Source organism: Megalobrama amblycephala, linkage group LG15 (genome assembly GCF_018812025.1).
Source record: "Megalobrama amblycephala isolate DHTTF-2021 linkage group LG15, ASM1881202v1, whole genome shotgun sequence".
In the NCBI taxonomy this organism is placed as follows: domain Eukaryota; kingdom Metazoa; phylum Chordata; class Actinopteri; order Cypriniformes; family Xenocyprididae; genus Megalobrama; species Megalobrama amblycephala.
The window spans coordinates 15440787-15457148 of NC_063058.1; the positions used below are offsets into that span (position 1 = coordinate 15440787).

Sequence of the window (16362 nt, forward strand, 5' to 3'; positions counted from 1 at the left end):
ATATGTTTTTAGCACCTTTATGGGAGAGAGGAAGTGTCATTGCTCCCCATGGAGGCCTCACGGAGCCATCGGATTTCAAATAAAATATCTTAATTTGTGTTCCGAAGATTAACGTGTGGAACGGCATGAGGGTAAGTAACAAATGACAGAATTTTCATTTTTGGGTGAACTAACCCTTTAAATGGAATTTTAGATAGATAGATAGATGGATAGATAGATAGTTGAAGCTCTTGTACCAGTGCAAATAAGACCATGCATAATCTAAGATTGTGTTTCTACCGCTCCAAGACTTACCAAAGGGAGCAGAAGATGGTCTTGACAGGCATCCGACTTCAACAGTACAAGCTTGGGACCTGAGGTGGTTTTTGTAGCTATTGTTTATCTTTGAGAGGGGGGCAAAATATATATAGAGCTCAAGGTACAGAAGCTGGCTCCAGAACAAATGGGAGGTTCAAGGAGCTTATGAAACCACAGGTCCAGTAGCCAGCTGCGAGCCATGGGCAGTTTAATCACAGCCAAAGCAGGCAGAGCATAATCATGTTTTCTGGGCATACTTTTCAGCAGACCCCATCAAGTCCCTCACAGAGAGGTTTAACTTCATCTCTAAAACAACAGAGAGCACTCCTCTTTCTCACTTACCTTCCCTGTGGCATCACCCTCCTTACGCAGGGAACAGCACTTCACTTGTTCTTCCAGCATATTGAGCACAAACATGTTAAATAAGTTATCAACCTGAGTGATGCAGGGCACCTATGACAGAGTTCTATGCCAAGCTACTCAGAGGCCCATAAATAAATAAGAGCAGAGCTGAGGATCCTGGGAAGAGTGTTCGCCACTCAAAGCTGTCAGTTAACAATCCATCTTGAAGTCTTGATGTAAAACATTCCCAAGTTAAAAGCAAGAATAAACATCTTGCCTCATGGCTCCTTCATCCCTTTTGTACAACACTCCACAAACAAGCTCCGCAGTGTCTGTTGTTTTGGTTTACAATTGTAGCATGATATAGAGAAACAGTAGCACAAACTTTGTTAGAATCTCTGTGCTTCAGTGAGGAAAAGAAAGCACGTACAAGTATTTGCTTCTCAAAATCAATAAATGAATGAGAAAATCAAGTACACAGCGGGCATCAGGAAATTATTGATGAACTGTGTGGGCTAGATGCAATCCTTGAAAGTCTCACCAAGGACACACTCTAAACTATGAAGCCAAAATAAATTATTGCAGTCCACCCTGGCCTGGACCCAAGCTGAACATTTTATAAGCAAAAATGTGCTAACAAATTCATTTTAATAAAACACCACTAACAAAGCTCAATGTGCACCATTAAAAGGTGCAATAGGTGATTCTCTACAGAAACATTTTTGATGTACTGGTTGAAAGTCTCCTCATATCCTAATAGTAGTCATTATTTTAAACGAGGTTTTCACAAAAATGAGTTCATTAAGCCCTCATCTAGCGATTCAAATGCTTCAAATAGTTATTAAACGACTAAAAGTATGTTTATTTGTATGTTTTCTGAGAAGATTACCTTTCCTTTGTCCATGAAAAATGTCATTTTTCTCTGCTCGTTTCACCATGCGCTTCCCCTCAGCAACTTCCTCAATAGTCCAAGTTTGGTATCGTTTTAAACTGCAGCATTGCAACTTTGTGAATATTCATAGCGAATTTTCAATGGCATGAGTCTGAACCAATGAAATGTGATTTTCAAACTCATGCTGATGTAATCAAAACGATCTTAAGGCGGGTGCCTTAAGATACTCACACAAGATTCACACACTGTGCGATTTTGGCCACGATTTGGTCGTCTGAGACAAATTTTGAGAATCCTAAAAGATTCCTATAATCCTAGGCTAAAATCTGTAGTCTTTGATCGTTAGTTTGACATTTTCATCGACAGCCGATTAATGACCGTTGCGATCAAATTTTACCTCTGACGAAATTCTGGCAGTGTCAGAAGATTTGGCACACAGTCCTGAAGTGTGACTTCTCCTACGTCAAACGTCAAATTGTCTTCATTTTTCAAGACAAGCCGTGATCAAAATTAACGCTAGAGACTTCTTTGTTAGCCACCATTTCAGTCCTGTGTGTAATGCAGCTCACTGTCACTGAATGTGTGTGGGTTGATGATGTAAAACTCCGGACAAGTTTTCAAGCGCACGTCCGATTTTAACGCATCTTGACTGTCGTACAGTCTGACATAAATGACAGCTGAGATCCCACAGTGTGACACAAGGATCATGTTCCTACAGTCTGACAAGCAACAATCGTAAAGGACTATTATAAATCGCACAGTGTGCACCCAACTTTACTCGCACTGACTGGCAGATCTGAAGAGCTAGACGCCTCAGACAGCTCGCGGTCCCGATATACACATATAAACAGAATTACAGTACTTTAAAATATTGAAAAAAAGTTGAAAGAGATTGTGAAAATAACAACATTTTTGAAAACTTGCTCATTGTGACTCATTTTGCCACTTGTCACATATGCTTTCAATGCTAGCAGGCTAACGTTAGCATTTCTCAGATCTCCTACTGCACCTTTAAAGGGTTGAAAATTCTGTCATTAATTACTCACCCTCATGTCATTCCACACCCGTAAGAGCTTTGTTTATCTTCGAACACAAATTAAGATATTTTTGATAAAATCCGATGGCTCAGTGAGGCCTCTATTGCCAGCAAGATAATTAACACTTCCAGATGTCCAGAAAGCTGCTAAAGACATATTTAAAACAGTTCATGTGACTACAGTGATTCAACCTTAATATTATAAAGCGACGAGAATACTTTTTGTGCACCAAAAAACAAAATAACGACTTTATTCAACAATATCTAGTGATGGGCGATTTCAAAACACTGCTTCATGAAGCTTCGAAACTTTACGAATCTTTTTTCGAATCAGTGGTTTTGGAGCGTGTATCAAACTGCCAGAGTCACACCCCCCAGTAGTGACCGTTGAAATTTCGAAACATTTATGACATGACGAAGCCTTGTTTAATGAAATCACGTGACTTTGGCAATTTGATACACACTCCAGACCACTGATTCGAAGCAAAAGATTCGTAAAGCTTCGAAGCTTCATGAAACCGTCCATCACTAGATATTGTTGAATAAAGTCGTTATTTTTTGTTTTTTTGGCACACAAAATGTATTCTCGTTGCTTCATAATATTAAGGTTGAACCACTGTAGTCACATGAACTGTTTTAAATATGTTTTTAGTAGCTTTCTGAGCATCTGAAAGTGTTAATTATCTTGCTTTTAATGCAGGCCCCACTAAGCTATCGGATTTTATCAAAAATACCTTAATTTGTGTTCTGAAGATGAATGAAGGTCTTATGGGTGTAGAACAACATGAGGATGAGTAATTAATGACAGAATTTTCATTTTTGGGTGAACTAACCCTTTAACTACACACTATATTTTTAACAATCAGCCATTAACTTATTTGTTTTAAGTCTCACAAGACATGTGAATGAGACATTATGTAATAGAAAATAGGCTCAAATTCTGATTGGGAGGGAGCATGAAGAATCATTTTCACACATGAATTGGCACCTCAAGGTCCAAATCTTAAAGGGATAGTTCACCCAAAAATGAAAATTTGATGTTTATCCCCAGGGCATCCAAGATGTAGGTGACTTTGTTTCTTCAGTAGAACACAAATGATGATTTTTAACTCCAACCGTTGCGGTCTGTCAGCCGTATAATGCAAGTCAGTGGGAACTTCTACTATAAGAGTAAATAAAACTTGCTTAGACAAATCCAAATTAAACCCTGCGGCTCGTGACTACACATTGATGTCCTAAGACACGAAACGATTGGTTTGTGTGAGAAACCGAACAGTATTTATATCATTTTTTACCTCTAATACACCACTATGTCCAACTGCATTCAGCACTCGCTTAGTGGGGTCTGATCGCGCTCTGACAACGACAGTGATGTCTCGCGCTTATACTTCAATGAGTGCTAGACATTACTTCCGTTGTCAGAGCGCGATCAGACCTCACTAAACGAGTGCTGAATGCAGTTGGACATAGTGGTGTATTAGAGGTAAAAAATGATATAAATACTGTTCGGTTTCTCACACAAACCAATCGTTTCGTATCTTAGGACATCAGTGTGTCGTCACGAGCCACAGGGTTTAATTTGGATTAGTCTATGGTAGTTTTTTTGACTCTTATTGTTTGTGTTCCCATTCACTCCCATTATTTGACTGACAGATGGCAACGGTTGAAGTTAAAAATCATCATTTGTGTTCTACTGAAGAAACAAAGTCATCTACATCTCGGATGTCCTGGGGGTAAGCAGATAAACATCAAATTTTCATTTTTGGGTGAACTATCCCTTTAAATTGAACATAACATCAGGTTGCAAACTGATCTGATAAATATTAACGCTACAGGAAAAATGTTATAACTGTATAAAGCCATGCAAAGAATACCCTTACAGTTCATTAAACAAGCTGTTTTAATGTTCACAGTTCATGAATTTAATTCTAATGCTTTTGAAAGAAGTGGGCTTGATCAAGTGATGACAACAGTGTTTTAATTTCACATCTGAGGCCAATTTTCATTCCACGCTTAGACCTTCTTACTGGGGAATTACGCAAATGTGGATACTGAGACCCTTAAGCAGACATACTTGTCATCCAGTGCGCTTAGCAAAAGATAACCTTGGTATGAAATGCACGTAGACAGACATCTCGAATTGCTGGCTCCCACTAGTTATTAGATTAAATTTCACTCAGGTTTTAAGAGTGGATGATTGTTTATTTTCATCTGATAACCATGGTAAAGTGAGCGAGAAATATGGCAGTAATCAAAACAAATCAAAAGATAGCTCTCATTTTTTATCTCAAAGGAAATTGAGGTCTTTTGCTTATGATTCTGTGTGAAGCTATGGGTTTAAAAGCCATTTTTAATCACAGAGTAAATAAATATAAATGTGACTTTACAAGATTATTGTGACATTTATAACTCAATTACCATGTAAAGTTGCAAAAGTATTCAGTCAAAATTATTTATGATCATTAATAGGTTAGAATTATTTTGTAGTCTCAATTATTTGATTATAATTTACAAGATAACCATGACTTTTATAATAATATAATTGCAGCTATTATCCCACAATTGCAAATATATATATTTTTTATTATTGCGGCTTAATATCTCAAAATAGTTTGATTATTGTGACTTTATTTTAAACTATAAGGCAGAAAAGGGCATCCATACATGGGTCATCCTGCTATAATTTTTATATAAATAAAGGAGACAGCTATGGATAGGGCCCACCAAATTTCTCTATTGAAATTATCAGAAAAATCTGTCAAAATATTTACTTGACAGCAGCCAGTGATGCTTAATACACTGTTGATCATGAGTCTAATCGCCATCTGCAAATCTCAACATCAAATTAAAGAGGATGACTCATTCCCTCGTGGTCCACTAACTTAAAAATACCACGTTAAGCATCTTTTCTTGCCATAAATGGTATTTTTGGAGAGAGACGTGATCAGGGGGTACAGCGTTCACTGCCAATTCCGTATCTCCCCCTTTCATCGGGGCCACAATGAACACAACGCTCTTTTCCCACCTGTCCTGCAACCTGAATGGGATGTGCATCTTGTATTTTGTTCCCAACGCAACAGGACCTGCACTGTGGAAGTATCCCGCCACGACCAGGCTCAGGATTTTCCACTGAGCTCTTTTGTGAGCCAGAAAGCCTGACTGTCACTCAAAGTGTCGACTGTAACATGAGCAATCTACCAAGCTCTGGCACTCGCATGCTGGGGATGGCTGAAATAGCACTTTCCATAAAACATGCAGAGAGAGGGCAGTGAAATCTGACCTCAGGATCTGCTGCCAGTTCTCTCACCCCACTCCAATATCCTTACCCCGTCCGCCCGCTCTCCCACCTACTCAAATCCTGCACTAGCAACCTCACAATAAAAAAGTAACCATGTACAGAGAGAGAGAGAGAGAGAGAAAGAAGGGGAGGGGGAAGCAAAGGGTCTTTCTGAAATTTCATCAGTCATTTACTGCAGCTGCAGGAACAGAGTGTGTAAATATCTGTTTGGTACTGGGGGAAGGGGGGAGGGCATATTCTACACAAAATATTAATTAGATAATTAAATATTCAAATCAACTCCTATCAAATGTATTTTCACCTTTTATAAGCAGTAACACTCATATATTTACTCATTTTTGACTTGTGCATGTGATTACCATACATCCATACTTACCATAAATCCATACATGCTTTTGTGCTCATCTGCATGTGAATGAGACATTATGTAATAGAAAATAGGCTCAAATTCTGATTGGGAGGGAGCATGAAGAATCATTTTCACACATGAATTGGCACCTCAAGGTCCAAATCTTAAAGGGATAGTTCACCCAAAAATGAAAATTTGATGTTTATCTGCTTACCCCCAGGGCATCCAAGATGTAGGTGACTTTGTTTCTTCGGTAGAACACAAATGATGATTTTTAACTCCAACCGTTGCCATCTGTCAGTCGTATAGTGCATGTCAATGGCAACACAGTCAAAAAACAAAAAACTTGCACAGACAAATTCAAATTAAACCCTGCAGCTCGTGACGACACATTGATGTCCTAAGACACAAAACGATCGGTTTGTGTGAGAACTCATTGAGATATACGCGCGAGTGATCACTTCCGGCATCAGAGCACGTTTTTAGACCTCACACACCGAATGCTCAAGGCAGTTGGACATAGTGGTGTATTAGAGGTAAAAAATGATATAAATACTGTTTGGTTTCTCGCACAAACTGATCTTTTCGTGTCTTAGGATATCAATGTGTCGTCACGAGCCACAGAGTTTAATTTGGATTTGTCTGTGCATGTTTTTTTGACTCTTATAGATTGTGTTGCCATTGACATGCATTATACGACTGACAGACGGCAACGGTTGGAGTTAAAAATGATCATTTGTGTTCTACTGATGAAACAAAGTCACCTACATCTTGGATGCCCTGGGGGTAAGCAGATAAACATCAAATTTTCATTTTTTGGTGAACTATCCCTTTAAATTTATTGGAAGTCTTTGGGATGTGCTGGAGTAGACTTTACAGAGTGCTCACCTCTTGCATTGTCAATACAAGATCTTGACCAAAAGCTGATGCACCTTTTGATGGAAATAACATCACAATATTTATTTCCAGGCAATCTCAGCAACAATGATCCAGTCAGACTCTTAATAATTTGCCTATTTAAAAGTGGAGTTGGCGATATTTCAAAAACGCTGTTGGACGTTGTCAATATTTGAAATAAACCCAAACAAACACACCCGTCTCTTCATTGCTCCACCTCCAAAACTCACCCTCCAATCCTAACCACCCTGCACCGAGTCAGTCTCGAACCCCACTCGCCAAGTGCACTAACAATGACGCTAAACACCACATTATCTAGCAGTCGGCAATGCACCTCTTAAAACCGTCTTTTTTCAGGCCTTCCCGCTTAGCTCTCTCCAGCGCTGGAAAGTTGTTCTAATATTAAAGGATTAGTCCACTTTCAAGATTTTTCAAGGAAAAAAGCTTATGCTGTATGTCTTACGCCTTCCCTATTCAACTTACGGAACGAACGTGGCGCCAGTTCAGTTTTTTTCCGTAAATAGAATAGGGAAGGCGTAGGACATACAGCGTAGGCTTTTTGAAGAATACGGAAAGCGGAATGGTGGAAGCACTTGCAAGGCGATCATTTGTGTTTATAAAGCATATACAGTTGTATTTTTTTTTTTAGAAAATGACAGATCGTTTCACTAGATAAGACCCTTATTCCTCGTCTGGTATCGTTTAAAGCCCTTTGAAGCTGCACTGAAACTGTAATTTGGACCTTCAACCGTCTGGAGGCCATTGAAGTCCACTATAAGGAGAATAATCCTGGAATGTTTTCATCAAAAACCTTAATTTATTTTTGGCTGAAGAAAGAAAGACATGAACATCTTGGATGACATGGGGGTGAGTAAATTATCAGGAAAATTTTATTTGAAAGTGAACTAATCCTTTAACGTGGGCCATAAAGATCTTTTCCTGTTCATTCCAGTGATATTCTTCTGAGCTTTTAACTTTTGTAATGTGTCTCATCTCTCTTTCTGCAGTGTTTCTTCAAATCTTCCTCTTGCTCATTCTCTCTCCTCGACCATCATACTAATTCTGATTGGCTATGCGTTTGTTGTTGTTTTCTGGTGTGTCAGTCCGACTAACTTCCAAATAGCATTTTTGAAATATCGCTTACCCCACCTTTAAATCCAAACAGCAACTTTTATATATATATATGATAGTTATTTACATATTTAATTTTGAACATTGTTTTTTGCACTATAAATTATTTTGGTCACTTGATATCCAGCATACAGTCTGGGTCCTGAAGCAAAACCAGCTGAGAGCCATTGATTTATAACACATTTGTTTTTTTCCTACAATGCATGGCTTGTTATCTCCCTCTTGTGGTCACGCTGTACCTCACATCCTCATAAACCACAGCAGAAGGATGTCATGACAGCTCTTGACATGGTCATGACAGCTAATAGCACACTCTTGAGTAGACTAACAGGAAATGGCATTAATATGTAAACATTATTTACATGTATTATACATAATACACTGCTGGATTTAGCGGTCTGTAGTGTTTCAGCCCAGCTCATTTGAGACTTTATGAACTCGGTGGCCAGTATAAGCAGGGCAATTAACATCAGCAGTAATCAAAGGAGATATATGCAGACAGGACACATTGAGTTATGAGGGACTCGTAGGGAATGGGAAGACCAGGTCTCGGATTTACAGCCACCGAGTTCAAACAGAGTTTCATTTACGTTAATTAAGGTGCTTCATTTGAACTGTATCTCTGGGGAAATGATACGAACAGATGCACATGCTGCCTCACATAAAACACAGTAAGAGAGCTTTACGTCATTTATATTTTGTAAGAAAATAAAATAAAGCTCATTAATTGCATCAGGTTGCTTGCAAGCCAGGAGTCAATAGCCCAATTTAGCAATACGTCCCACTATTTGGCCATTTTTTTCAATGGATATTAAATAATTATTCTTTTTTTTAATCAAATTTTAAAGTATGTGCCTTTGCAGAAACTGACTAAAAAAAATAGAAATAAAAAGTATGACAAACCTCACACTTCCTAAATCTTTCTCTATAAATAATGAAATAAAAGCAAGCCAAGGTCTACTGCTGCAAGCATAGATGAGATTTAAAGGCAGAAAACTATCCTCATCTGATTATATCCTCATTAACTCTCATCTTACCCTTACTGGATGATGAAAGATAAAAGGGAACAGATGTTATGAGAGCAAAATGAATTTCTGCATTTCAGTTTCACATCTTATGTGATGTGAAAAGCTCTTAGGCATGGTCCACTTTTGCAAAACCTTCTGCTTTAATGGCTGACCATCGGTAATTACTCTCTAGCCGCAAACCAGCATGATCAGAGCAGAGGAAATATTGGAAAGCTGCACAGAATTACAATCAAACAAGTGTTTTTGCGGATTCATAGAAATTAATACTACCACAAACATCTCAAAAGCAAACAGTTAGAAACTTCACAACCACAACAAAACCACTGGTTTTACATTACAAATCTAGTCTTCCAGACCTTCTACATTGGATGCTGTGTGACTATGGGCTGTAAAATGACAAAAAGGACCATGGACATATAACTGTACATACAAGTCTTCTAAACTCATATGATAGTGTGAGTAGAAGACTAAAGGTTTGTTATGGTACTTCTATGGGTTTTTTGTCATCCACGTTCATTGCATATAACATCCTGCCTAAAATCTCTTTCTGTGGACTACTGAAGAAATAAAAAGTCTCACTGTTTTAAAACAACATGAAAGTGAGAAAATGACAGAATTTATATTTTTGTGTGAACTACCCCTTAGTTCACTCAAAAATCCAGATCAAGTTTCTAATTTACCCTTTTCAAATTTTTTTTTTACATTTTCATTTTATAAAATCTATATGTTCTGTTACTATGTATTACCTTGGCATTACATTTCAGAAAACTAGTGAGGGTAGTTACTTTAACTCTGCTGTGTGGGCATTTCTAACACTGAGGGAGTGACGGCAACCGTAATACATACTCAATATTTTCTCAATATTTCTACTTTTTTCCGTCTATTGGAAAATCTTTGAAATGCTATCATGGATTTTTTTCTTTTGCTACTAAAGCAAATGGGAATGCAAAAAATATATATATTAAAAGTTTACCCAACTATAAAATTCCACTTTTGAGAACCCATGTGACATGTCCATTCATGTCACAGCATTTCAATGTAATCATTTACCTTACTATATAACTAATGTACTCAGATGAGAACACCAAACACCATTTTTAGTCGTATAAATAAAGGTGCCCTAGAATCAAAAATTGAATTTACCTCGGCATAGTTGAATAACAAGAGTTCAGTACATGGAGATGACATACAGTGAGTCTCAAACACCATTGTCTCCTCCTTCTTGTGTAAATCTCATTTGTTTAAAAGACCTCCGAAAAACTGGCGAATCTCAACATAACACCGACTGTTACATAACAGTCGGGATCATTAATATGTACGCCCCCAATATTTGCATATGCCAGCCCACGTTCAAGGCATTACACAAGGGCAGCCAGTATTAACGTCTGGATGAGCACAGCTGAATCATCAGACTAGGTAAGCAAGCAAGAACAATAGCAAAAAATGGCAGATGGAGCAATAATAACCGACATGATCCATGATTACATGATATTTTTAGTGATATTTGTGAATTGTCTTTCTAAATGTTTCTAAATGTACTGTTAAATGTGGTTAAAGTTACCATCGTTTATTACTGTATTCACGGAGACAACAGAGCCATCGCCATTTTCATTTTTTAAACAACAGTGTAGCATTAGCCATTAGCCACGGAGCACTATTAATCTCATTCAGAATCAAATGTAAACATCCAAATAAATACTATACTCAAATGATCCGGCGCATACATGCAGTATGCATGATGAACATCTTGTAAAGATCCATTTGAGGGTTATGTGAAGCTATGTGAACTTTGTAAATGCACTGTATTATAGTCGAGAGCTCGGGGGGGCAGGGAGCGCGCGATTTAAAGGGGCCGCAGCCTGAATCGGTGCATAGTTAATGATGCCCCAAAATAGGCAGTTAAAAAAATTAATTAAAAAAAATCTATGGGGTATTTTGAGCTGAAATTGAAACAGACACATTCAGGGGGACACCTTAGACTTATATTATATCTTGTATAATAACTGGTTCTAGGGCACCTTTAAATGGTTTTGGGGCTATTTAACTATTTAGGCCACACTGTAAAACCGAACATTGAAATTAATTAAATGAAATGAGTTTATTTCACTCAAATAATAATGAAAGTTCATTGTACTTAATAGAAAAAAGTTGTGTGAACTCAAAATTTCATTGTAGTAAAATTTCATTGTAGTAAACTGAACTTAATATGATTGAGCTGAGTTGCAGCAGATTTCTAATTCCCAATATGCTTTGTGTCAGACTGTATAAATAAATGTTGAAATTAAATGTTATTCTACTTACTTTAAAAGTTTCCTCAAATGTTTTGAGTATTATTATGAACTTATTGAGTTTTACAATGCAGAGATTCCCAAACTGTTTTGTCAGTGAACCCCTTTGACCCAAAACTTAGGTCATTTTTTCAAAACTCTTCACTCAGTTCTCCTAACCAACTTTCAACTTGGCACGGCAGTTAATGTCAAATTCAAACTGCACTAAAAACACTTCATACAAGTCTCAAATCAACTCATTCCAAAACACTAGCAAAACAAAACACCCAACAAACTCACTGTGTCTATCATAATACACAGACCTAAAAAGCATTAACATCAAGTAGCATTTTTCTTCTTTAGAATTTTTACAAAGCAACAACAGTACAGTATGTTACATAGCCCATGTTTACGTTACAGTACAAAATTATTCCTACTTTTTTCCCTTTTGAATGGATGATAATGAAACTGAAAGACTAACACTTGTGTAGGTACATCTAATTGATGTGATAGTATCTAATTTTTTTAGATTCCGAATATATTTCAATATGGTATTACTGTAGAAATGTTGCAAATTTCTGTCTTATTCATTTTTGTGTTGTAAAATTTTGGTGATGTTTATGTCTAAGTGAGAAAAGAATTCATGTAAATTGAAAGATGTCATCACTGAATGCATTTTGTGCCAAAGCAATGATAAATGATCCACAGTTTAGCCACATAGACTGCTGTTGTGATGATCACTATATGATTTTTTTTTTAAAATGACATAAGTATAGAGAAATGTGATAGTAAAAAACTGTAAGCTAATATTTCAATAGTTTAACAATACTTTTCATGGCTTTCTGATGTTGGTTAATGACTACATGGCATGCTGGTGAACAAATAAAATAGGGTGAATTCAGGTTGATTGGGATATTTTTTCCAAGTCATCTTAATGACAAAAAGAGTCCCAATCACCCTGAATTCACCCCATTTATTTTTTTAGTAAGCTTTTTACATTAATAAATGCTTTGTGTACCCCAATTTAGGTATAGGCTATTGAGAAAGCACACACTGTAGTCCATAAACATGATTTACTGTGTCTGGCTTGGAGGAACTTGACTGACCTGTACAAAGCCCAGACCTGAACCCCACTAAACACCTTTTTGAGATTAAATGGAACAGCAGCTGTGATCCAGACAGCATTTGCCCAACATCCGTCCCTGACCTCACTGATGCTCATGTGCCTAAATGGGAATGAATCCCTGGAGTCATGTTCCATCATTGAGTTGAAAACCTTCCCAGAAAAGTGGAAGCTGAAAGAAGACTTATCTCCACAAGCCCATGGTTTTGAAATCAACAAGCACATATGGGGATGTTGTTTGGATGTCCACATACTTTTGACCATATATTTATGTTCCCACATGATAAAACACCTTATAGCTACCCAGAACCACTGAGCACTTTCCTAAATTCATTAAAAAAATCAATCCAGTGCCAGATTACAGCGTGTCCTCGGAACATTATTCAGTTTCACAGATAGCTTAGTTGTCTATATATAGGGCTGCAAAACCACAACGGGCTCATCTGACGCTCGGTTTGCTTCATCATCATCAGCTGAGGGACGCAACGCCATTAGCACCTCTCGCCTAAATTAACTGTCACATAGATGACAGCAACAGACACTGTGAAGCTTCCTTCACATAGTTAGACTCGTATTTGTGCACTGCATACCAGACTACTGGATTTTTTTTTAGCTATCTGTGTATATACACAATAAACACATATGTAATCTAAAAATAAACACAATAAACATATGTAATCTAAAAATATGGTAAGGCAAAAAAAATACTTTTAATGCAAAATAATCAACCTGACTACATTAAAGGGATAGTTTAAATAAAAAAGAAAATTCTGCCATCATTTACTTGCGTTGTTCCAAACCTTATGTTGTTCCAAACTTCAAGTTGTTCCAAATCTCAAGTTGTTCCAAACTTGTAAAAATTTCTTTCTTCTACTGAATACAAAAGAAATGAGCTGATATTGACTTGCATAGTATTTTTTCCCCCTAATGGGGTTCACCAACTGTTTGGTTGCCCATATTCTTCAAAATATGTTCAGCAGAAGAAAGAAATTCATGCAGGTTTGGAACAACTTGAGGGTGAGAAAATTATGTGAACTATACACTTTTAGTGTAAAAAATAGTGCCAGTTTTGCTAAACGAATGCATGTTTTTCTATATTATTGCATATTTTTATACTTATACAAAGGAGCATAGATACATTTATAAAAAATAATAAATATAAATAATACATACATTGCATAAATGACTATAAAATGAATATACTTACAACTTAAGTGTTGTCTTAGCTTTCTAATCAAAGATGATTTGGAAAACGTCCATGGTTGGGTGGCCTGTGCGGGGGCATCGGGTCCAGACATGACTTCAGGCGTGTCTTCCATGTTCATCTTGTGCTTTTTGCGAGGAGAAGAGGAACTGGCAAGAAAGAAATTAAATGGCCTTCAATCAAATCAGCTGTAAAGACCAAGTGCAGTCAACCTCTGTTGCATAGAAACCTCTTTACAAACTGTTCCACAGCAAGAGCATTTCATTTGAAATTTAGAGCCCCAGTAGTACGTCATATGGGTCAGATTTTACTGTTTGGCAACAAGTGCAAATGGACAGTGCAATTTACATAAAACTAAGCACTGCTGGAAAGTTTATGGTGTTCTCAGTAGGATTACAGTTTTGCTATTTTAGGGGGCATTTGTCATGGCGGGATAACCCAAGGGCTCTCCTGTGACCCTCTTAGTGGCCAGCTGCATATCTTTGGTACATAAAGTTTAAAATGATGAGGGACATTACCATCGTCTCATCAGAGTCATCCATCAAGTGGAACCCACATGAAATGTAATGCGCACGATGATGAGCCATCTTTCAAAAGACACATTACAAAAATTGAGATTTATTACAAGGTCTAAATGCTTTTGAATGTTTTTCTGTTCACAGGCAGACACACGATAGATAGATAGATAGATAGATAGATAGATAGATAGATAGATAGATAGATAGATAGATAGATAGATAGATAGATAGATAGATAGATAGATAGATAGATAGATAGATAGATAGATAGATAGATAGATAGATAGATAGATAGATAGATAGATAGATAGATAGATAGATCATTGCTAAAATATACAAATATTATTTAATCCATATAATCCTCTTTTTTGGCACCTGGCTGTCCCTGTCTGGTTTAACATGGCACTTTAACATGTAAAATTAGATATGCCTTACATTGCGTGCCTTTTAAGTCCTAAGCCTTTTTTTACCCCAGCAAAAGCTGCTGTAAGCACTGCAGTAAGTCTTTGGCTTTATTATAGTACTATGATTTCATGATCTGACTCCTAATGACCGCAGCATATGCTGTCAAAACTCTGCCAGTCTTGCATGAATTACCAGTAAAGATCAGCACATTTCTTTACAAACAGCCTTTGGTCTCGGATTAGGTTTAGACAACTAATGGAGGATACTCCCTTGGTGATTTTGCAGATGGAACAGTTAATTATGGCCGCCAATGAAATTCAACCGTCTAAGCCAGAGACAAGGCAGTGGTTTCAATGCACTGGCCCAGAAAATGCATTCAGACTCGAATCGAAGTGAACTTGATCGTATTACGCACGCTTCAGCAGCACAGGGACAGACTTTAAAATTTACAGGCCCAAGTGATGAACCCAGAACACCAAGAGATGGATTAGCCATTAAAGATTTTACAAACAGACCATTAACATAAACTGTTGAATAAAAAGAAAAAATAAGAGAGCAACCAAGTGATAATATATATATATATATATGGGTTATTGACGAATAAGGTTTTTAAAAGTGTAAAAAAAACAAGTGTTAACACTGAGATTATGTGGTTTTTATAATCAATTAACACTGCTTTTGTCATTTTTTTACAAGATGGACAAAATTTGTCACCAAAAAAGTCATTCGGTTTAACCAAAATTTCTGTTTTACCGAATGACACTTTTATATTTTTAAAATATAACATTTTCCATGTTTTATAGCAGTTGTAGTACCGAATGACCTGATGTTTCGGGACATGCGTATGAGCAAGTAAAAACATGAATTTTTCAAATAGCCAAGAGAGAGTTAGTTACTTTGCTTCATGACCTTGTGGTCCTTTGCAGGTGTCTGAATGATGTCACATCCTGTCACATGATACTGATCGCATGACTTGATCCAAAATGGTCCCTTTATATTGGTTACTCCAAATGACATCAATGAAATTCATTTTTCCAGACATTCTTTCTCATAACAAAGCAATGACTTCTACATATAATTTTAATACCATTTTGCGCTATGTTGATATATGATACATAGATACATTTATTACATTTTAAAAATTAAAAAATATTTACATTTTAAGATATTTTAATCACAAATAAAATTGCTGTATTGGCCTTAGGATGGTTAAACCGAATGACCTTTTGACACTTCAAAATCTTTAAAATACCTTTATATGTAGCAAAAAATATAATTAAAACCTTTTGGATTCAATAAAAGAGATCTAGTTGCAATACCTTACATACTTCAGATGTCATATCTTTGTTTATTATTATTATTATTATTATTATTATTATTAAGGCCTTTGGACAAAAAATGACCCATCACGTCATTGACCCACATACCAACACACACATACAATATTTTAACCTAAAATATTGGTGCTTATGGGAAAAAAAATAAAAAAAAATGTTCTTATCGTTTTATTGACAAATTCCCCGCTTGCAAAAAATTAAAATGAAGTATATTACCAGTGGGAAATGAAAGTAAACA

The 16362-nt window shown here is 36.7% G+C and overlaps 1 protein-coding gene across 2 annotated transcripts in view; it reads right to left on the reverse strand.

The window, feature by feature from the left end:
• The window catches only part of LOC125247835 (cytosolic carboxypeptidase 4), a 241369-nt gene extending 226788 nt beyond the window's left edge, over positions 1-14581 (reverse strand). Inside the window, exons 1-2 of one of the 2 annotated variants that reach the window (XM_048159342.1) lie at positions 14383-14577; positions 13868-14013 (exon numbers count right to left, since the gene is read on the reverse strand). In XM_048159342.1, coding sequence (XP_048015299.1) covers positions 13868-14013; positions 14383-14402 — 166 coding nt within the window. In that variant the 5' untranslated portion in view covers positions 14403-14577. Of the gene's footprint in view, positions 1-13867; positions 14014-14382 lie in introns of both variants that reach the window. The other variant, XM_048159345.1, reaches the window with a different exon arrangement.
• Between the last annotated feature and the right edge of the window lie 1781 nt (positions 14582-16362).